Source organism: Nicotiana sylvestris, chromosome 4, assembly GCF_000393655.2.
Source record: "Nicotiana sylvestris chromosome 4, ASM39365v2, whole genome shotgun sequence".
In the NCBI taxonomy this organism is placed as follows: Eukaryota; Viridiplantae; Streptophyta; class Magnoliopsida; order Solanales; family Solanaceae; genus Nicotiana; species Nicotiana sylvestris.
Window position 1 is genome coordinate 99,165,732 of NC_091060.1, and position 22,801 is coordinate 99,188,532.

The 22,801-nt window shown below is 36.5% G+C and overlaps 2 protein-coding genes across 6 annotated transcripts; both read right to left on the reverse strand.

Annotated features, from left to right (window-relative positions):
• Nucleotides 1–1,099: 1,099 nt before the first annotated feature.
• LOC104223312 (putative E3 ubiquitin-protein ligase LIN-1) lies at nt 1,100–9,682 on the reverse strand. 5 transcript variants are annotated; one of them, XM_009774741.2, is made up of 18 exons: nt 9,530–9,682; nt 7,436–7,792; nt 6,843–7,102; nt 6,612–6,672; nt 6,135–6,506; nt 5,961–6,028; nt 4,408–5,691; nt 4,062–4,206; nt 3,728–3,985; nt 3,329–3,638; nt 3,118–3,242; nt 2,913–3,032; nt 2,693–2,824; nt 2,230–2,352; nt 2,035–2,145; nt 1,724–1,867; nt 1,374–1,625; nt 1,100–1,292 (listed from the first exon to the last, which is right to left on the reverse strand). In XM_009774741.2, the coding sequence occupies exons 2-18, from the start codon at nt 7,778–7,780 to the stop codon at nt 1,275–1,277; spliced, it is 4,128 nt and encodes a 1,375-aa protein (XP_009773043.1). In that variant the 5' UTR covers nt 7,781–7,792; nt 9,530–9,682; the 3' UTR covers nt 1,100–1,274. The 5 variants fall into 5 exon arrangements, with proteins under 5 accessions (XP_009773043.1, XP_009773037.1, XP_009773032.1 ...); XM_009774735.2 differs by having other exon boundaries at nt 6,843–7,763; XM_009774730.2 differs by having other exon boundaries at nt 6,843–7,792.
• Nucleotides 9,683–20,445: 10,763 nt separating this feature from the next.
• LOC138889892 (uncharacterized) lies at nt 20,446–22,305 on the reverse strand. Its single transcript, XM_070173235.1, has 2 exons — nt 21,817–22,305; nt 20,446–20,526 (listed from the first exon to the last, which is right to left on the reverse strand). Exons 1-2 carry the CDS (start codon nt 22,303–22,305, stop codon nt 20,446–20,448), a joined length of 570 nt encoding a protein of 189 aa, XP_070029336.1.
• Between the last annotated feature and the right edge of the window lie 496 nt (nt 22,306–22,801).

The following is a 22,801-nucleotide window of genomic DNA, read 5'->3' on the forward strand; positions in this document are numbered from 1 at the left end:
GGGGGAGAACATTACGGGGCAAGTGTTAGTGTATCACTTGTATTTGCCTCTTCGTGAGGTTGTTCTCTCGATATTTTGTACTCTCCTTTATTATACTGGATTGCTCATCTCCGCCATGGACGTAGGTCAGTTGACCGAACCACATTAAATGTTTGTGTCTCTTTTAATAGATTTCTCTTTTGTTGTCTGATTTATCATCGTTGAAGGTTTGCTTTAACTAGCTTCCGCATGACACCTGACTTTTTTCATTCCTAACAGTAATTGCACGGTTCCTCCATTATAATAATATTTGTAATTAAACATTGAGAAATGAAAAGGAAAACGTTATTGTATCTCTTGTACTTCCATATTCTTCTTTGTTTGTCCTCTAATATTTATTCGGTATCTGGAATCCCACTGGCCCGATTAATTTAGACATACGGGGGATTGCTCCATACTAGGACTTTCTTCATTCTTTGTGCACGAAGTCGAGACCTCTGATTAAGTAGAGAGGTCTCATCCATTCCATAATACCCATTGGTGGTAATTTCATATTGTCCAAGCTCCAAAGTTGGTTTGTAGTTTGTTCAAAGAGTAGATCAACTGTTCATTAACCTTAAATTAGCGACGCTGTTAAATTAATGCATAATGTAACGGATGCAATTAGTTGCCCTCTCAACTTTAGTGTAAAGCTGGTTATTCATAACACAAATTTCATGTTCACATATCAAAATACGAAATAGAGCAACTACGCATAATGTCGTCTACTTTAGCAGAATCTATGTTTAGTATTTTAATTTTCACATATAAAGAGTTTTTCCTCACATTCATGTCTTATAAAAAGAAAGTTTGATAACTAGATCCTGAATCTTGGATTATATGTTATGGGGAACTTAACAAAATTGTAACCAACAGTAATTTTTATTATTTAATCGACATAAACAAGTATTTTGATCTTTAAGCCGAAGAACCTCCTCTTTTAATGAGTTTTTCAAGGCCAAATAGGCCCTAAAAAGTGAGGGCTCATTTCTGGCAAAATTCACCCTCTACATTTTATTTGTTATCTTGTTCCTATTGATGTAACCTTTTATCTATTAGTATATATATTACACTATGTGGATTCTGGGTAATTTTCTTTACATTGCTTGTTACAATTTAGAAAAATATGTAAAAGTTAGGTACAGGAAATATTACATGGAATGTAAAGAATTAAGAAAAGGTATTCAAAATTACACAAAATTGTCACTTTTCCAGTTCCAAGTAGATCTGCACCAAAGCAATTTTCCTTTTTTTTTTTAATCCAAACGCCAAACCTGCAATCAGCAATGTCATTATGAGTCACTAGCAATCAATAGAAATGCCCTTAAATATATCTAAAGAGATGTGCATTTAACCTGAATTTTTCCATCTGTAGAACCAGCAAATATCATTTCTCCATCTTTATCCACAGCTAAAGATGTAATTTTAGACTGTCCACCACTTTTCATCTTAATGGAAGTGATTTTTGTAACTCTTTCTTGCAGCCATACCTCTATGGTGCCAGATTTTGTGGCGGAAAATATGAAATCGTTGTTTACTGCTAATCGTTGGATGTCTGAACAGATTGAAAGTGATCCAATGACTGCCTTGCTAGGGAGAGAAAATACCTTTACGAGCATGTTTGTTGGGCAAGAAACAGAAATCATGTCATCCTCACATGTTTTTACGTTGAATAAATTAGTGATGAATGAGAAAATGTGTGTACCTTTCCGGATATTCCATCAACTAAGGAACCACCAGCAAACACAACATTTTTTTGAACTTGGAGGGAATAGATATTCTGTTTTCCCAACAACTTCTTGGCACCAGCATAAAATGTTGTTGATGTTTGAGAGCTTAAATCAACTTCCTGCCATTAGTTTGTTGTGCTTATTAAACTTGAACAAAATTGGCAATCTTTGCTTTCACTGTCATGTCATTTGTCTCAATCAAGAATGTGAGATCAACAGTGAAATTGAGCTAGTTTTTCTGTTCTTGTTGCTATATAACCAACCCCTGAAAAGTACAAAGTATTACCTGGATACTATAACCTGTGCATCCGCAATAAAGTTTATCGCCCATAATGGCGAGGCACTTGACATTTTTTTGGAAGTTTACATGCTTGGGAACCCCTGACCAATTATAAACCTACCGAGTTTGAGGTCTGGTGAGTCATTTGTACCAGGCCAAAAGTCTCATCAATATGATTCAAAAGAAATCCAGAGTGCTGACCTTAACTCCTGTCGCTTGAGATGCGAAGCATGCAAATTGAGTGTTTGCTATCAACTCAAGCACCGGCTCTTTCACATCATGAACCTGAAGACAGTGGATTTCCTCTTGATTGATAGCCCAAACCTGCAAGATTTCTCAGGAAAGGATGTCAAATTAGAAATCAGCAAATTGAGATAATATGTTCTTAGAGATTATTGCAAAAGGTTTCTTCAGCATAGTATTGTTAAAATCCGTTGTTGAGCTCTGGTGCTTCCTTTAATAGAGAAAGATTATAAGGCTAAGTTATTTGCTTTTGGCAAGAACTAAGCATTTCCTAATCACTTCTTCTTCTATTTTGTACGATACAGAATAGTCTTGAATCCATGTGATATTTCTAGATACAGATTAAGCAGTACCTATTCTATACTTATTGTAATAGGGTCATATCTTTTCCACATATTTCATTGCCAGAAGGAGAGCTTACCCGGATAGTTCTGTCCAATGAGCCACTATAAAGTTTATCACATGAAGATGAAACGTAAAGGCATGTAACAGCCTTTGCGTGCTCGCGTGTTTCATGAATTAACCGAGGAGCTCTTTTTCCAGTTTCCCAGACCTGAACACAGAAAGCTCCACAAGTTAGATTTTAAAAGGAAAAAATGCAGACAAAAGGAATTGCTGCTGCTTATTAGGATGGCCCTTACCTTAATGGTTCCATCGGAATGACTGCTAATGAGTCGACCTCTTATGTGGAGCAGACAAAGAACTTCTCCATTCATCGACACATCCACCTCAGGACATTCAGAATAGCACCATAATTCTGCCTGCAGTTCAAACTATTAGGACCTGTAAAAGATACATTTTCTTATGCAGCTACTAATTCTACTTACTAGTGTAGAAAACACTTACAGCATCAATACATGGCAAGTTCATCAAGGTTTTCATTATGTCACTGACCACTATAGAGTACTTTTTAAGTTTCCTCAAGCTTTTGCACAAACATTTGGCATATATTCCCAGTTCGCTGAGTGCACCTTATAACATAAAGACCAACTGCCAGTTATGAATAAAATCTTAATATCCTGTTTACATACTTCCTAAGTAGACAATCCAGCCTTACCTAAATCAGTAATAAAGCCTCGCAAAGCAAGAGCTGCCAAGATCTTCTCCTCGATATTCTTTGTCGACTGGAGCATCTGTATAAATTGCTCAAGCAAGGACTTACGAGCAACATCTCTAATTCCAGTATCGGGAAATTTATAGAGCATGTGAATTAGCCATGTGGCTACAATAAAGGAAGATTTTGCTATCTCCATTGAGGTGCTCTTAAGGCATTCTTCTAAAGCTCTGAATATTAATCCTTTCTCATGGTTGCAAAGAACAAAAGCTGTTCTATTTTCCCAAGAACTCAGAGCTTTTTCTTCCTCTTCCTATAAACCATGTGTTAGTTACGATTCCTAGTTGTACAAATTACAAAATAATAAACCATAATACAACTAATATCTGAAGAACTTCATACCATTATATTGGTGGTGTCATTTTCACCTGCTTTTTGCCTCTCTTCTTTCATCGTGGCATTATATCGCTGATTAAATCCCGCAATCTTGAGTAGCCGAGCTTCAAGAAAGGACTTACCAGAGTTAGTTAGATGCCCGGAAAGAGATAACAAGGCATCAAGAGCGCTGAGCTGAGACGCGGGGAAGTCCTTTTTGTGTAGTGCTTCAATCAGTGCCTCTATCGATTCTTCCCTGTATATGCTCATTTGCCGAGGCTCAACCTGAATCAAATTTTCCTTATTCATTTTGTTCAACATAGAGTAGCTGAAAAGAACTTCAAAATTAACCGGAACAGACCAGAAGGTCAAGCTGTAAAAGAAGAGGAGCAATGGTAGATTTCTGCTCCATTGAAGCCATTTGAAGACAGACAAGAAGAGTGTGCATTGTACTAAATGCTCCCTCATCCTTAATTATCTGCAGAATCTGGTTGCACAATGTTCTCCTGGAGTACAATTAATAGAACAAACATTTTTCATGAGTTAGAATCTAGAGGGATTATTTTAGGGTAATATATAACCCAAAAGATCAGATACGTATTTAAATTTCAATTTTGAAAACCAGATAAGCCTGTAGTAAATAAGCAAGTCAAAAGGTGATTTTATAGACAAAAATTTGAAAGAATAGTCATGTTTGTTTTAAGTACCTGCTTAACAAAACTAACTCATAAAGAAGTTCTATGCATGTGCCTTTCACGCTATCGCTTCCTGTGTGAATTAACTCAAGAACAGGAGAGAACTCAATTCTACTAGCTATTGTATTTCTGCAACTCTTATCAGCCCGAATACAGCACAAAAGTATGCATATAATGGACTCTCTACCATTTTCATGGTCTAGGCACTTGAGCAAGGCAAGAATACCATTTCCTGATATAATCTGCATAGCATTGAATGATCGATCGCTCTCACCTCCTCCAGTAATAATTTGCTCGAGCAACACAACAGCGGCATCCTTTGGTCCTATTGTGAACTGAAAATCACTAAAATCCTCACTTCTGTTTGAGATAATCTGAGTAAGAGAGGGTACAAAATTATGAGCTGAAAGTTGAGAGAATGATGGCCTGAGTAGGTAAATAAGAACCGCTGCTTCAGCAAGACCATCTTTTAATAAAGTAGCTAGACATTCAAAATCTGAGTCCACACTTGTGAGGATCTCACCAACTCTATCCTCTGCATATAATAGCTCGGACAAAATATAAATTGCCGTCCTTAAAACTTCCCTCTTTTGGGAAGCTGATAATACCTCTACAAATCCGTTCACTATTGTTGGTGCAGATAAGTAGGAGTGAACTCCTTGAGATTCAAGTTTCGAGTCACCCCATATCTTTGCTATAGTCAATATGGCATGTTCACATTCTTGTAAGTCCTCTGAAGTGCACAGACATGAAACATAAGGTTTTAAGCCATTGATAATTGCTTCAGTTGCTGCTTGAGAAATTACACTTGTAGGTGACATAGATACAGCTGCTCGCATAAATCTCCGTGATCTTTGTTCGATGATTTCCTCTATGCGCCTATGATTGGGATGATTAAATGTTGGAGATGGAGTAGATTCAGATGACCTCTCTCTTGAAGAGGGAATGGTTAAATAACTTCTTGGTGTTTCAGAGTAAGAAAACTCCTGTGCTAGGTCAGGGTGCTGTTCTCTCCAAGACGTTATTAGTCGCTTCAGGACATAGTTGGTTTTAGGAAGAGTAGATGCAGATAAAGACTGCCTTGTAATGGGGCATGTTGTATTGCCTCTATTCATCCATTCTTGGATGGCTTTCCTTTCATATGTTTGACCGGTTTCAAGGGTGACGGGATCATTGAATATCTGTCCAGTTATCGGACAGACAAAATCTTTAGGTGGCCTTGATGGAGCAGTCGACTTATCCGACAATGGGAGAGAAATGCAGCTGTGACTTCCTTCATCACTACCATCCGGAGAGCTGCCATTGTTTTCAGAGATTTTTAGAAAAGGTTTTTTTTCACTTTTGTCCTCCCGGCCGAAATTAATTACAGGCTCTAGCCCAAATATACAAAACGTATACACTGATTATGTAAATAATATGTATATTTATGTATACTATATGTACATTTATACTTAAAAAACACATATATTTACCAGCTATTATTTTTTAAGGTGGCCCAAAAATGTAATTATCCCTAAAATTCCGATCACCTCCAATATTAGAAAGTGACTTGTACTGAGACGTACCCTTTTTCTAAGGATTGACTAAGGCTCCACCTATGAGAATTTCTTTTCCCTGCAGTTTCATGCTGCTCCTGCATGTGTAAACAACTATCAGAGCAGTCACATAGATTCAAGTCTGGGAACCATTGGTAAAAATGTTAAAACAAACATCGCATAAGTTGGGGTTCTGAAACATACTGTCCTTTCGTCATCCGAGTCTGCTGAGCTAATTTTTAACTCTTGGGATGAATGCAAAGAAATAGAACTTGAAGTGTCCTTAACACGTCCAGACAAGAGGCGTAACACAGGTACACCTTTCTTCGAGGGGGTATCGGTTCCCTTTGGTGAAGGAGCTTTAGGGGACTCCAGTTTAGGGAAGTCCATTGAAGGGAAGGACTTAGGAGATTGTCTTTGGTTTGTATTAATTTGCTTGACTTTGGACCTGGCTTCTACATCCTTATTCACTCCACTACAATAGGATAAATTGTTTTCTTGATTCCTTTTATTCGATGTAGTGTATACATGAGGCTCAGGGTCATAATCTTCTTCATCCACCTCAGGAATTCCTTTCTGAGTATGACAAGAAAGAGCAGTACTTTACTTTAATAAACACACTAGAGCAAAATCATATTGTAACAAGATGTATGTAGTCAGTTAAGGGTACAAAAAACTAACTAGTGGATCCCTAGTCGTGGAGTCCTCCTGATTCTCAGACGACGAAGAAGTCATATTCAATCTGCTAAAATCCAAAGGATTAGAGAAACAAGTTTTTTTGACATTCTCTTTTTACAGTTTTCATAAGTCATAACGAATTCTTAAACATGGAAAGCCATAATGGCAGTGCAACAGAACTGTGGTTATTGAACTAACAATTTATTCAGTGATGTAGAAGTTAATGAACCTGACCTTGAGGCTCCATTTGCATTCTCCTTGACTCTCAGAATAGGAGTAAACCCGGCACTCTTAGGCAATATTGGGCCAAATTTGACATAATCAGGAATTGACCGGCATACCTCATGCAATGGAGTCATCGGTGGCTCTGCGATTGGCAACAGAGGAATTGCCTTCTTTGAAGTAACAGAATCATAGTTCATACAGTCCTTATAGTATTTTGCATAAAGCCTTGTATTCTCATCCAATGACTGTCCATAAAGCTGCTCGAGTTTCTGCATTTTCTCAGCTTGATCAGGCCTTACAGAAAATATCAAAGATTCATTAAAATCATGATCAAAATCCATAGTGAAAGACAAGTCACTTGAATCAGGAATAACATCCATCACTATCCGATGTCTCTCCTCTGAGTACCACCCGACGATGGAGCTCATGTGTGGAATAAACAAACTTTTCCATAGCTCAGGTGCAAAATCTATCCGCGAGAAGAAAGGGTCAACAGTAAACATCTCCAGTATATGAAGTACTGCATTGTGAACATTGTTTCTCAACTTCCACAAGTAAGAAAGGTTTAAATGAGCCCAAGCAGAGAGATAGAAATTAGGTACCCCTGCAGTTTTCTGATTAGAATCCAACATTGCACAAACTTGCAGCATTTTTTCCGCATAGTCTAGTCTAGCCATCTTAGTTTCAATGTTTGATGTGTGGATTGCTTCTTCAAGGGCATCAATTCCCCAGTCCAAATTGGCTAAAACTGCTTGATCAGAGTATCGAACTTCTGTGTCTTTATCGGAGTTCCCATCTTCAGCTGCTAACCTCTCAGCACATTGTTCTTTATGCAAGGTTCTTTGTTCTTTATCAATAAGTCTATCTTGAATGAAACTACCAACAGATGTGATCAAGGACCTAACTATGTCATCTTGATCCATTTCAAACCTGTAATTTCCAGCCATTGTAGAGCTCACCTATCAAATGTATAGTCACAGTTCTAAGCTTAAATTCAATTGGACATCATCAAAATACTTAAACATTAAAAGGTTTCATAAGTGCATGAAAACAGGCACATTACTCAACCATGAGGGCAGCCCGGTGCACTAAGCTCGCGCTATACGCGGGGTCCGGGGAAAGGCCGGATCATGAGGGCCTATTGTACGCAGCCTTACCCTACATTTCTGCAAGAGGCTGTTTCCACGGCTTGAACCCATGACCTCCTAGTCACATGGCAACAACTTTACCAGTTACGCACATTACTCAACCATATTCAGTCATAATGTCAAACAACTTGAATTCAGAAAAACAACAGAATTTAAATGTTTGACTCACTGCCTCCGCAACATAGGGGTAAGGTCTGCGTACCCCCTACTCCCTTACCCACTACTCTCCCCAGACCCCACTTATGAGATTATACTAGGTATGTTGTTGTTGTAATAGAATTTAAATGTTTGTAGAAAAAAATTACCTATATTTTATACTAGAAATATTTCAAAGATAACGTAAACTGAAAAAACTAAATGAAGGTTAGGACCAATGTCTTGTCATGCTGTAAAAAGTAAAATAACAATTCACATTATTCTACTAAATGGAATGAAAATATTGGTATAGGCTTGGTTAAAGGTTACATTTTAATTAGCATTAGCGCATGCCTTAACTAGAAGTGGTTCGTCGGTCAAAAATCACAAAAAAGAAAAGGAAAAAAAAAAACGACTAAAAGCCTACAAATTCCTTGAATATTTTTTTTTTTTAAAAACCGAGGTAAACCATCCTAAATCCTTAATTAACACTCTCCTACACATGGAGTAGTTATTATAGGCAGACTAAAGCTTCTTGTTCTCGATTCATTTTATATGATACTATTTTCTTTTTAGTATATTTCATGAAGAATAGGATATTTATATATTTATAAATGATTTAACTTTAAACTTCTCATTATATCCAATAGTCACACATGTTATTCATGGTTTGTTTAAGATTATAGTTCCAACTGTCTTTCTTTCTTTCTTAAACTATATATCCGGTCAAATAGGTTCACATAAAATAAAATAGACAGATTAGTGTTTCATGTCATTTATCTCAAGGTTAAGCATTTAAAAATCAATATAAGACTTCAAATTTAGACCAAAAAAAAAGCACCTACTATTTTTCAACAAAATGTAGATGGTGGTAAAAAGCTCTTATTATTTGTCATAAATCATTAGTAACAAAAGATGATGTCATCGAATCACATGAAAACGTGTCTTAGCCTAAACTAAGATACTTAAGATTTTGCACATATATTATTCTGAAATTATATATCTAATCAAAATGTTGATCTAATAAATGTGTAAGTCTCTGGCACTGATGAAAAAGTAAACTTCGAAAGTTAAAAAAGTTTAACGACTAGACCCTTCAATCTAGCTCTCCGTTCCCAGTTATAACTTCCATAGCAATATATGTTTCTTTCGGGATATCAGGATATTACATTCTTTCCCACTAATATTAGGATAAACAAAAATTAAAGCCTAGTCGATCGTATATATTAGGAAACTAAAAGCCATATTAACAATTTTTCAAAAGCTATCCACTGGGAATGAATATCTTATAATAAGGTAACGTGGAAATTGATTAAGAACTAAGAAATCTCAAGAGCTTCATTTCATGTATGTATCTTTGTAGTTCTTGAAGTGTTGCATTAGTGTGTGTGTGTGAGAGGGAGAGAGAAATACCCGGATTAATTTTATCAGAATCGGCAGAAGTCCATGCTAAGACAAGAGCTTCAGAAGATTTATATTCTCAATCATATCGATCGATCTTCCACTGCAATGAGAATTTAGAGAGACGAAGCCAGATTAGAGAACTAATTAATACTAGTTTAATTAATAGCAGCCGGCCGGCTTTCCTTTTCTTCTGACATATATACTCCATCCCTCTCATATTATCAAGTGTGATTAGTTCAATACAAAATTAATTATCTTTTTTCTTTTTTGTCCTTAGTGATGCTATGTGATTATCAATCAATTCCATTAATATTGCCTTAGTCAACATGTTATAGTTACGTATTATATTAATTAATATATATATAGTTTAAATGATTGGTCGTTTTAGTAGGCTGATATAAGACAAAAAGGTATCTAATGTATTTGGTTTGTTAGTTTGGATTGTTCTTCCCTTTTAACTATTCCACGGTTTCCGTTGTTGCTTCTAGATATTGATCAAGTTTTCACGTATATTCTTAGAAAATGCTCATATGATCTGGAAAAAAAACTACAGCTAATTAAATTGCATCATCGTGCCATGATTTTAATTATTATTTTTGTTTTTTTCCTTATGAATGGATAAATTATTTATCAATTGGTCAAGGGCCATAACTAGAAACACTTTATACATACTCCGTGTTTGTCCAAAAAGTGTCGAAGTTTGGGTCCTTTTCTTTTCTAGATGTTCAATCCTGATTAATAGTGAACGCTTCCTTGGAAATTAAACACTGTGTATTCATTAGCATGTGCAAAAATCAATTTTAAAGTAAATAAATGAAATAATATGAACCAAACAGATTCACAGCTAGCATCCTGCATTTCAAGTTAAAAGTTGGCCAAGTTCATAGTCAAATTTTGAAAAGATTTTTGGCCAAAAAACCTTCCACCTTATTCTTTTCGTTCCAACCGAGACCTAAAGATCGGACTCCATATATATTCCAAAATTAGTCAGAACATGTCCTTAAAAATAAAGGAGACACAAAATGTACGTGATCACTTGAAAAATTAGCCATACTTCTACAAGTAAATAGGAGTAAATCTACTATATGAAAATGCATACATAAGAAAGTAGAAAGTTTGAATAGATTATCTAGTTATTCCGAAAATATTCAAAAAGAATAACCTTCCAATATTCAATCACGAAGATTAATGCCTTACAATACTCAATCTTAATTAAAGATGTTCACTAAAGTGTTTTCTAACATATACTCTCTCAATCATTTACAACACTATTTCTAGTACAAGAGAATAATCAAGACTAAGTTTTCGATTGAGATAAAAAATGTGCTGAAGAAAAGCCTCAATTTATAGGGAATACTGCAAATCTTTCAGATCTTTGTTACTCCCTTCGTTTCAATTCATGTGAACATATTTCCTTTTTAGTCCGTACAAAAAAGAATGACCTATTTTCTTATTTGGAAATAATTTTCCTTCATGCAATGATTTATAGTCATACAAAATATATATGTCTCATTTTACACTACAAATCCAAAAAATTCTTTACTTAAATTCTGTGTCCAATTAAATGAGTTCACATAAATTAAAACGAAAGGAGTACTATTGATGCAGACGGCCAACTTGTCTGATCTCTTTGGTAAAATGAATGAAGAAAGCATTAAGCAAGTGTCTTTTCCAAACGTGCATGTGAAAAACAAAGTGTGGCATATAAACAAAAAAAAAAACTAGACCATCCCGACTGTGTGTAGCAGTGTAGGCAAGCATGATAAATTTGACAAGAATTGACAAAAACTAGAAGAGTTTTGTTATGAAAATATTATTATGGACATTATTACTCCACGGTAGATAATTATTCATTTGGTATTTCATTTATCTCCAAGCAGCTGATGCAGGTAGGTTGCAAGCAATTCAATAAAATAACTTGCAGCAGCTTCTTATTAAACAAGCAGGTTGCAAGTAGTTCATGCAGACACCTTACAATCAGCTCAACGAAAGTCTCGCAGCTGCTTCCTAAAAAGTCTCGCAGTTGCTTCAGTTATTCTATAAATAGAGGAGATTTCAGTTCATTATGTACATCAGTTTGAAGTTGAATAATGTATCAATCTATCTTATCAGCATGAGACTCTGCCATTTTGAGCACTTCGAATTTAATTTCTATTTCAATGTCCATCTCTGATATAAGGCGACACTCTATGTCCATGGTTAGATCTTGTTCATTCCAAGTATCGTAAGGCAGATTATATCCTTGAGGTGGTGAGCTTTTCTTCTTGACAGTAGTAATGTAAATATCACTTACGTCTGGAATGGCCAAATTTGGGTAAAGTAATTTGAGTCTTTTGCTTATATTAAACCTTGGGTAAAGTAATTTGAGTCTTTTGCTTATATTTGGTTTAATATCGTTATCCTTACTTGCTTGGTTATGTGTTACGTATACAGTACATATTCTGGAATTTGTTTTCATCCTAATTATCTTAATAAAGGATTACAAAGTGGATAAAATTGTTAGATCCACTTAAATTCCAGTAGAGTTTGCAACAAATATACAACCACCAGAAGTGGTTATGTTTCGTATGTTCCATTGTAACTAAATTTTATTAACCATCAGAAGTGGTATATTCCTATGACCACCAGAAGTGGTAATTTAGGCTTGCCATGGTTACAATAAAGATAACTTAGAGAAAAAAAAATTCTCTATATTACATACATACCTTGATTTGCTCCTGAAATAGCAAATATATTAAAAGAAGTTCAAAGCCATCTCAATTTGATATGGTTAATGTACGTTCAGATAATTATGTTCCATTTCCTAAAGGATGAGAAGTTTTGATTATATTAATTCATTCCCTGCTGTGAATGTGACAATAATAATAAAGCTTGTAAATATAAACACGCTCTTGATGTAAATATATTACGATTCACCTCTAAAAGAGGTAATATGATTGAGAAAATATATACTCAATATTTTATATTTTAAATTTGCTCTTGAATTAGTAAAACAATTGAATTTTTCTCCTGAAGCAGGAAAAAATTATGAAATAGTGTCTTTTGGTGCTTAAACAAAATAATGAGCTATTCAAAGTTATTTTTGAAGCACATTTTCATTCCCTGGAGTGAATGAAGAAATACCACAACTCACTTCTAGAATAGGTAGAATAACAAAGGATATAAATATTATTTTTGTGGCATAAAGATCATTGCCGCACGTACATGTTGTACGTCAAACATCTTTGATAATTTTTCATTCTAAGGCAAAAGGATTCTTGTGGAATACTTTCTATTATAACCACATTGATATATTATGGTTTGTTGTTAACTACCCCGAAGAAAATAACAACTCATGTATCTTTCCCTGAAGGATGTAATGATTATGGTTCCCGCTTCGATATAGAATATTCAGATGTTAATGGTGTTTCTTCCTGAAGGAAACATTTGTCACAAAGTTGGTGGTAAAAATACTGAAATTCTTAATTTCTGAAATTTATAAATTTAGAATTGTCTTTATATTTTTTATTTGATTATGATTTTCTCTCATGATACCAGAAGTGTCTGAGCAATATTTGATAGTACAAAATGTATCAAAAACTCCTAAAGAGCTAACTGTTTGTCTAGAAGACACATAACACCAGTAGTGTCCGAATAATATTTGATTGTGGATAATAAATAAAGGCTCTCAAAGAGATTATATACAAATATGTCATTCATATTATATGATTATGGTCAAAACGTATGTTTTAGTAAACCCGAAGTTTACTAATATAAAGTGCTATCATATTGAGACTACAAATGATTAGAAGATTGAAAATCTTCATGTTTCCACAATTATATGGGGTAAAATAATATGTATGTGAGAAGTTACACGTCTTATTCTTCAATTTGTACTACATCACGTATCACAATAAACTAGAAGTTTAGTAGTACAAAAGCAGTCACAGTTGTGAGCACGTGATTTTTGCCTCATACGAATTACTCCAAAAGAATTCCCAAAATTAGGTCTTTTCTTTAATTATGTGTTATTTTTAGGAATTATTATGCTATTTTCCTGATTGTTTGCATATGTTTGTGTACATGTTTAAATGCATTAAAAATACAAAAATATAGTATCTGCATTCAGGATTTAATTTTATATTTTTTTAGATTAATTAAATGAATTGCTGTTTTACAAAAATGAAAAAATTCAAAAAATAACGTATTTTGCATTTTTAGCGTTTAATGTCGAAATTTCGTGATTTTCTTTTTTGATTTGGTAAATAATAATTGGGATAATTATTATTTAGAATTAATTAGTATTTTTGATAGGATGATTTGGTTTTATAATTTAATTTAGGATTTTAGTTTTAATTTTTCAAAAAATAAAAGGAAGAAAAGAAAAGAAAAAGAAATAAAGAGAAGGAAACAGAAGTTGGGCAAATTTAATTTAAATCCCAGGCCCAAATCAAATACCCACCAAAATCAGCCCAAAAACCATGTTTCACCCGGTCCAAACCTTCATCCTGTAAAGCCATTGAAACAGCGTAGTATAAGGAGAATACTGCGTCGTTTCACGATCAACAGATGTCAAACGTCCATTCCCCCCACATCCAACGGTTAAGATCTCGCCCCATCGCCCGTTACCTAACCCGACTTGTCGTCCCCGTATCCGATCCAACCCCACTAATAACAAAACGACCCCGTTTTCATTAATGATTTAATCAGAGCCGTTGGATTCCAATCATCCAACGGTCCCAATTAAATTGTTAATTTAAAATATTCAAAACCCATTAGACCCCTACCCTAAAATCAGACCCCTCATTATCTCTCACTAACCCTAGAGACACCACTGTCACTCACCGCCTCACACCACCGCCCTCCGCCCACCGGAAATCGCCTCACGGTGGTTCCGATGGCCCAAACAACCCCAAATTAACACCATCGACTCTCCTTCCTCTCCCCTGTCACACCTTCTTTTTTACCTACACCCCGTAAAGGGTGTATAAAGGGAATTTTTCCAATTTAAGTGACAATCGAAACAGAATTATTTATTTATTAAAAATCAGAGTCGCCACTTGGGATAATTTATGGTGTCCCAAGTCACCGGTTTAAAAATCCGAATCGAGGAAGATGACTCTATTTACTGTCTGCGAACACAGAAATCCAAGTAAGGAATTCTGTTAACCCGGGAGAAGGTATTAGGCACTCCCGAGTTCTGTGGTTCTAGCACGGTCGCTTTGATCATACTTGACTTATTAAATTGTCCAATTACTCAATTTTAGAACCTTTGTGCTTTTACCTTTTACAGCTTTTAGTAAAGAAAAATTATCTTGAAATGAGTCACGCATACATGTACCCACCTGTTTGGCGCGTCAAAAATCATATCACGCGAACGTGTCCACAATTAATAACGCATTATTATTATTAAGAAAATTTAGCCGAAGTTGCGCGAACGCATACTCCGATTTTGTTTTTAAGAAACCGCAATCATGTCACGCAAACGTGTCCACAACCACGATAGTATTTTTAAACGGCCCTAAAGGTTTCTCTACGAATATTTGTTATTTTACATTTATATTATGAGATTAACACAAGAAGCCATTTGTTACTAAGTTTCTAATTATGGCTCACCTCTTAATTACTCGGAATGGCCTGACTCAAATAAAGAGGAAGCCCAAAAGAACTCAAAAATGGTAAATTAAAACTAAAGCTTAAAAGGGAATAAATAAACAAGGGGTCCGTTCCTTTTGAGTCTAAACCCCATGACGTATTTGCAATTACAACACTTATGAATTGAAATAATTTGGGCCAAACCCGTTAACGGGCCCAGTTTGTACATACGAGGCGGAAAAGGAGAAATTCAGGATCAAGGCTTAATGCCTTATTCTCATCCCAGACCAGCCCTCTGAGTTTAGGCTCAATAGAGCCCAAATGGGCATTTCACATTACAATTTCACATTTTACCATACCAAATAGGAGATTGATCTTTAGCATTTCACATTTCCAATCATCAAACAAATGGGCAAACCATGGGTCATGACTATTGAAGCACTGAATAAAAATGCACTTCACTGTTTTATCTTTCAAAAGGGAAACTTCTTTCCCCAACTGCTGAATAATTCCCCTAAGGCTGGTTCAAACAATTCGAGCAACGAACACTTGGGACTAACTGACCATTATAAAGTCGTAATCCCAAAAATGGCTCTGTTAAGCTTTAACGTTTATGGACAAACCATAATGCATGAAATGACCAAGTACAAACACCACTTAACTGAATTTGACAAACTGCAGCTACCAGTTATCATCCCCTAAACATTTTTGACAGCGTATATGCTTAACCCATCACAATCAACTTGAGATTAATCTATAATTTGCAAAACGGAAGCAATAAAATAGCAGATGCAGCGAAACTCATACCCAAGAGCACAAAAAAACTGCATGACTATTTTACCAACACAATTCAGCTGAGTGTCTTTCCCAGTCCTGTTAAACTACTACGCAACTAATCAAACAGTAATTATTGCAGCTAATTTTCATGTTAGCAACCTATTAGTTACAGCCATCATAATAAACAATCACTATACTAAGTAAATACCAAATCATGAGACACGGAAACAATAGCACTGATCAAAGGATCCCAGACATATTGGAGCTATTTCATTTCATTCCGCAAATCAAAGCTTCATACATAGCTTTTAAATGCAGAAAATGTGTACCTGGAGAGCAAAATAAGAGAAACGATGGGGATCAGCACAACAAGATAGTATCAGTAGATAAGCAACAACACCAGCTAGAACACAACCCCGAATTGAAGAAATTGAACCCACAAAATCAATTATAAGTCCAATAGAACAGTAATTTTAAGCATCTTGACCCAAAACTTTCCAGAAATTAACCTCAAACCATGTTAAATCTATATGAATCAGAAAACAGCTTCAGAAAATCAGAGAAGTTTTCTAGATTTCTAGCTTTTCCAAATCTCCTTTGAAAATTTTTGTTCTTTTTTGTATATTTTTTTTGATTTCAGCCTTCCAAAAAAAAGTCCCCCTTCAGCCTCAAGTAACAATGCCTTTATAGGCAAGTTACTAGGGTAGTCTTAGGGTCTAGTTATTTCATTTTTAGTCCTTTTCAAATTTCCCTTTTTGCTACTTAGTCCCTAGACTTCTGACTTGCTGGCCAAGTAAGGCCTTTTTCAGCTTCTAGAAAGCTTCCTAGACAGTTATCAAAAGATCCTCTACCCAGGTTTCCCAATTTACCCTTTTAAACCCTGTTAATTACTCCTGGTCCAGGCAAAGTTATGGGTCAAATTGACCCCATTTGAAATGTTGGTGGGTCAAGTTTGACACCAACACTTAACAGGCCTCTATGAAGGATTCATATCCTCAAAGCCCAACACAACATCGAAAGCTCAAACAAATTTTTTTGAACCTTTCATAACTAAAATAAGCCCAACAGACTGATCCTTTTTTTAAAAAAAAAACGACGAGCTACAAACAAACCACATATTCGAATTAACCAGAACCACTCATATGATTGGACAAGCAGACAAAACTCGAACGGGCAACATGCATAAACTAACATGGAATCTTCAAGAACTTCTACGAGAAAATTTTAAAACACACGGCATAAATATAAACACCATATAAACACAGAAACTTATAATCACTGCTTTGATACTTTACCAAATTTAAATCAAGAAGTCTAACTAAGGAGAGACCGGAAGAGAGGGAGAGAGACAACGAGAACGAACAGAAAAGAAAAGAAGTAGAAAGATAGAAAAAGAAAAAGAAAAAATGAAAAAATTACCTACCAAAACTCGGACAGTGCAGAATGGATCCCGACTCTTCAAATCTTCGGATTTTTGGCCAAATCTAATATTAATCGTGTGTTCTTGTAAAGAACACACGATTAATGTCATATTAGACCTAAATCTTTCACAGCAACCCGATTCGGGATTTATGAATTTTTAAGGCCCATCTTCAAATCCAGATTCGACGAGTCTGGTGAAGATTCGAGGAAAAAGGGGTGTGGGTTTGGACTGAGGAGAAGGGGAGGGAGCTAGGGTGTGAATTTGGTGGTCATCGGAGGTGGTGCCGCCTTCGACGGTGGGGGAATTTAGGGCGGCTCAGCTAGGGTTTCAGATGTTTCTGGTGGGGTGTTGAGCAGAAGGGTTTTGGAGGGGGATCAGGTTTCGGACACTTATATATTAAACTCCCCCCAGTTCTGATCTGTTGGATCAGGCAATATCAACGGCCCAAATTAAACTGATCGAAACGACGTCGTTTCATTTAAGAGGGGATCCGGACCGGGTTGGACGGTCTGGGCCTGGGTTAAACGGGCGGGTATGAGGAAAATGGCTTTGGGCCTGGGCACTTTTAACTGAAGGCAGCCCAATTCTATCTCTTCAAATTTTTTCTAATTTTCCATTAATTCAATTCATTTTCTTTTAAAAATCTTTTTCTTTTTCCCAAAATTAAAATTAAAACCTAATTTAAATATTAAACCAAATTATCCTAACAAATTAAATTAATTCACCCTAATAATTGCTACTACAAATAATTAAAAACCAAATTAAAGGAAAAACTACCAAAATTCAAAATTAAAATCAAAAGTGCAAAATAAACTATTTTTTGTAATTTTTCCCTATTTTTATAAAATAACTAATTTGTCAATTAATCCTAAAATGTAAAATTAAATCATAAATGTAAATGCAACATATTTTTTGTAATTTTCAATAATTAAATAAAACAAAAATGCACAAACAAATGTAAACAATTACCAGAAAATGTCACGAAAATCCCCAAAATTGCAAACACTGAAAGAAATTATTTTGTTTTGAATTTATGGGAGTAATTCATATAGGGCAAAAATCACGTGCTCGCTGCTGCCCCTCTTTGTGCGGAAACATGGAGAGTTTTCGTGCAAAGATAAAGTGAGCGGATACGAGTGATTTTTGCCCGTATGAATACTCTGTGGGAAGAATTTTGAAAGATTTGACTGCACCCTGCTTCCGAGGTTGCCTACATATCCTTGGCTAAAAAGAAATCAGGTCAGTGTAGTTCAGGAATGTTTGGTAGCTGGGACTACCAGGAAGCTGTGATTTCGTTGTTGCTGCTGCTGTTGCTACTGCTTACTGAAACCCCTTATTACACCATGTCAAAATAAAACAAGAAGCTAGATTATACTATGGTCTATGGATTACAAAAGTCCTATCTATATCCTCAAACTTGCTCTTGTGTTTCTTGTTGCCTTGTTATCTTCCATTCTCTCGGAGACATCCATTTGTTGCCACCTTGAATTGTAAACTGAGATGTTTTCCCCTTCTTCAGGTGGGGCTTGACTACTGAACTTGATATGTATTCTCATGCTATCCAGGTGGGCTCCTGACTTCAAAACGTGAATGTATTCCCATGCTATCCAGGCGGTGTCCTGACTGCCGACTTGAAATGCATTCCCTGCTCTTCAGGCGGGCTCCTGACTTCAAAATAAACAAAGCAAAGAATTTGAAAGCTAAAACTTAAATGGTACTCCCTTGTTCTCCAGGCGGGCTCTTGACTGTTGCGCTTGAATGTATTCCCTACTCTCCAGGCGGGCTCCTGCCTGCTGCATTTGAAAGTATTCCCTACTTTCCAGGCGGGCTCCTGACTGCTGCATTTGAAAGTATTCCATGCTCTCCAGGCGGGCTCCTGACTTCAACTTGAAATGTATTCTCTTGTTCTCCAGGCGGGTTCCTGACTTCAAAATGAACAAAGCAAAGAATTTGAAAACTAAAACTTAAATTGTACTCTCTTATTCTCTAGGCGGGCTCCTGACTGCTGCGCTTGAATGTATTCCCTGCTCTCCAGGCGGGCTCCTGACTGCTACATTTGAAAGTATTCCCTGCTCTCTAGGCGGGCTCCTGACTTCAACTCGAAATGTATTCTCTGCTCTCCAGGCGAGCTCCTGACTTCAACATAATAGACAAAACAAAGAAAATTTTCTGCCCCGGTTTGGTGGCTGGGCGCAGATGTGAGTGTATAACTAAATCACATTTACCAAGTATCACTAAGAATTTGAAATCTAGGTCCCACTATTCAGGGGGGTCCTAACAACTCTTAACTAAACGACTATTTAAAACCTAAGTTATATCTTCTACAGGTGTGACTTCTGCTAAACCTTGCTATCTAAGAGGCTCTTTAAACTATTCCCCATTATCCAGGAGGGTCCTGAAAATCAAAAGTCCAATTTTATCTTAAGAGTGGCAACTTTTATGGCTGAATTATACTACCCTACAACAGACTTTACGCTAAATGTTCTTATCTAATTGAACTCTTAAACTAAGTCCCATTATTTAAGAGGGTCCTGAAAACTCTTAATTGAATCCTATCTCGAACATGCATACTTCTAAGCCAACTTATATTCCTTTGGGATACATTTATGCTAGATTATGTTATTTCTGAACATCTAAACTAGGTCCCATTTTCCATGAGGGTCCTGAAAATCAAAAATCAAACCTGTTTGGTGGCTGCCTTTCTCCACGAAGAGTTTCTCCGAATCCAAAGAATTTTCTGCCCCTGTTTCAATCAAAGAAAATTTTGTCAGTTTAAAGTGTTGGTTAGCTGATGGCATTCTTGCTGAAGATCTTTCTACTGCACTGTTTTGTTCTGACTGGCTTCTCCGAACTGGCCCTGAACCGCTTTGACTTTCTGACTGACTTTCAAACCCCATGACCTTTGACGAGCCGAGTGTTCTATACCCCCGCTGTTGTTTTACCTCTGACCCCTTTATCTGAACTTTTGCATCTCCCATGACATGACCAAATCATTCCAGTGATGAAACTTCCGGTGATTCCTTGTACTCCACCTTACATCATGTTGTCTTTAGTATGCTCTGACCACACTGTGATTTGCAATTTTGGGAGTTGGTAGTGAGCTTTGAAACTTTTTTCCACTTACTTGGGACAAGACTGACATTAAAACCTCTTAGACAAGTAAACCCAAAGGAAAGTGAAATGCAATGACTTTGCGGGTTAAGGATAAGAAGAATCCAAAACCAGATAACTGCTACAAAGGGAAAAAGAAAAAGAAAAAGAAACTTATCTGAGTGGAACAGCTGGTACCAATGATCATGACATGCATTTCGGATTAATCGGCCCAATCTGTCCAACCAATCAACTTCCCGTTGTCGTACTTCGTTGCCCTAGAATTTCTATGACCTGATGACTTTACCCAAACCTTGACCTTGTTCATCCTGCGGTGCCTTGAAAGGTTTTCACCACCAGACCTCTTTCATTCGTTCATCTCTCAACTCACTTTCGCCTTATGATGCCCGCGAGGGTTTTCACCAATAAGACTCTCTCATTTTAATTTCTCTCAACTCCCATCGCCTTACGGTGCCTGTGAAGGTTTTCACCAATAAGACTCTCTCATTTGTATTTCTCTCAACTCCCGTCGCCTTACGGTGCCTGTGAAGGTTTTCACCAATAAGACTCTCTCATTTTTATTTCTCTCAACTCCCGTCGCCTTACGGTGCCTGTGAAGGTTTTCACCAATAAGACTCTCTCCTTTTCATTTTTCCTGCTTGAACCAGAGTGTTGCCCCTGACATGACTTACGTTTATCTGCTCGACTTGGCATTTCTCAAAGAATGATCAGAAGGTCTTTCTTTGGACCGTAATGTAGGCTTCTGGACAGGGTTAGAAAGAAAGGGTATAAGAGGCTCAAAGCAATATAAATGGGTTAAAATTACAACTTTCGGAATCAGGTTTCTCACAACAACCACAACTTCTGCCCCAGTTTCTTGCATGGGGACTTTTGGATTTTTGTTTTGATGAGACCGAACCGTGATGCTGCCTACGTATCCTTAAAAGGAATCAGGTTGAATGTAGTTCATGACAAAGGAATTACTTTGTTGTTGTGATTTTCTCTTTTCTCTTTCTTTTCTTTCTCTTTTTTTTTGCTTTCTTTTTCTCTTCTTGTTGTTTTTCTTCTTTTTTTTTCCTTTTCATTCTTTTCTTTCTCTTTTTTTCTTTGTTTTTCTCTTCTTTTTTTTTCTTCTTTTTTTTTCTTTTCATTCTTTTCTTTCTATTTTTTTTTATTTTCATTTTCTTCTCTCTCTTTTCGTTCTTTTCTTTTCTCCCTTTCCTTTACTTATCTTTTACGCTTGTGTTTCTGATCTTTGCTACTGATTCCGAAAGAGAGGTATGAAAGAAAATAAACAAGGCTCAACGGGGTGACGAAGGATAAGGTGTTTAGATAGCAGAACAAAATGCCTTCGTCATTCCAATCTTCAAAACATGCCAAGTACAAACAACACAATTAAAGAAAGAAATCATACATAGTATATTTTGATTACATCGGAGTTGATAGCCATTTCTACACACTTCCCTTCTACATTTGTCAAATATAACGCACCATTGGACAACACTCTAGTTACAACAAATGGCCCCTGCCAGTTTGGGGCGAACTTTCCTTTTGCTTCAGCTTGATGGAGCAAGATACGTCTCAACACTAGTTGACTCACTTCGAACTTCCGTGGACGCACATTCTTGTTATATGCTCTTGCTATTCTCTGTTGGTACAATTGGCCATGACATACTGCCGCCAATCGCTTTTCATCAATCAGACTCAACTGCTCCAAGCGCGTTTTGACCCATTCAACATCATCAATTTCTGCCTCAACAATAATCCGAAGGGATGGGATTTCAATTTCTGCGGGTATTACTGCCTCCGTGCCATACACCAACAAATAAGGAGTAGCCCCTACTGAAGTGCAGATAATAGTGCGATAACCCACCAACGCAAACGGCAGTTTTTCATGCCATTGCCTAGAACCTTCCAACATTTTTTGAAGTATCTTCTTTATGTTCTTGTTGGCTACCTCGACTGCTCCATTCGCCTTAGGGTGATATGGGGTGGAATTGCGATGTATAATCTTAAACTGCTGACATGTCTCTGTCATCAGATGACTGTTGAGGTTAGCGCCATTGTCCGTGATGATTACCTTCGGAATCCCAAACCGACAGATGATATTTGAATGCACAAAGTCAACCACAGCTTTCTTGGTCACAAATTTGAAAGTTTTTGCTTCAACCCACTTGGTGAAATAATCAATGGCTACCAGAATAAACCTGTGTCCGTTTGACGCTACTGGTTCGATTGGCCCAATGACATCCATGCCCCAAGCAACAAAAGGCCATGGTGCTGACATTGTATGCAATTCAGATGGCGGGGAATGAATCAAATCTCCGTGCACCTATCATTGATGGCACTTGCGCACAAAACTGATGTAATCTCGCTCCATAGTGAGCCAATAATAACCTGCTCGGAGAATCTTTTTT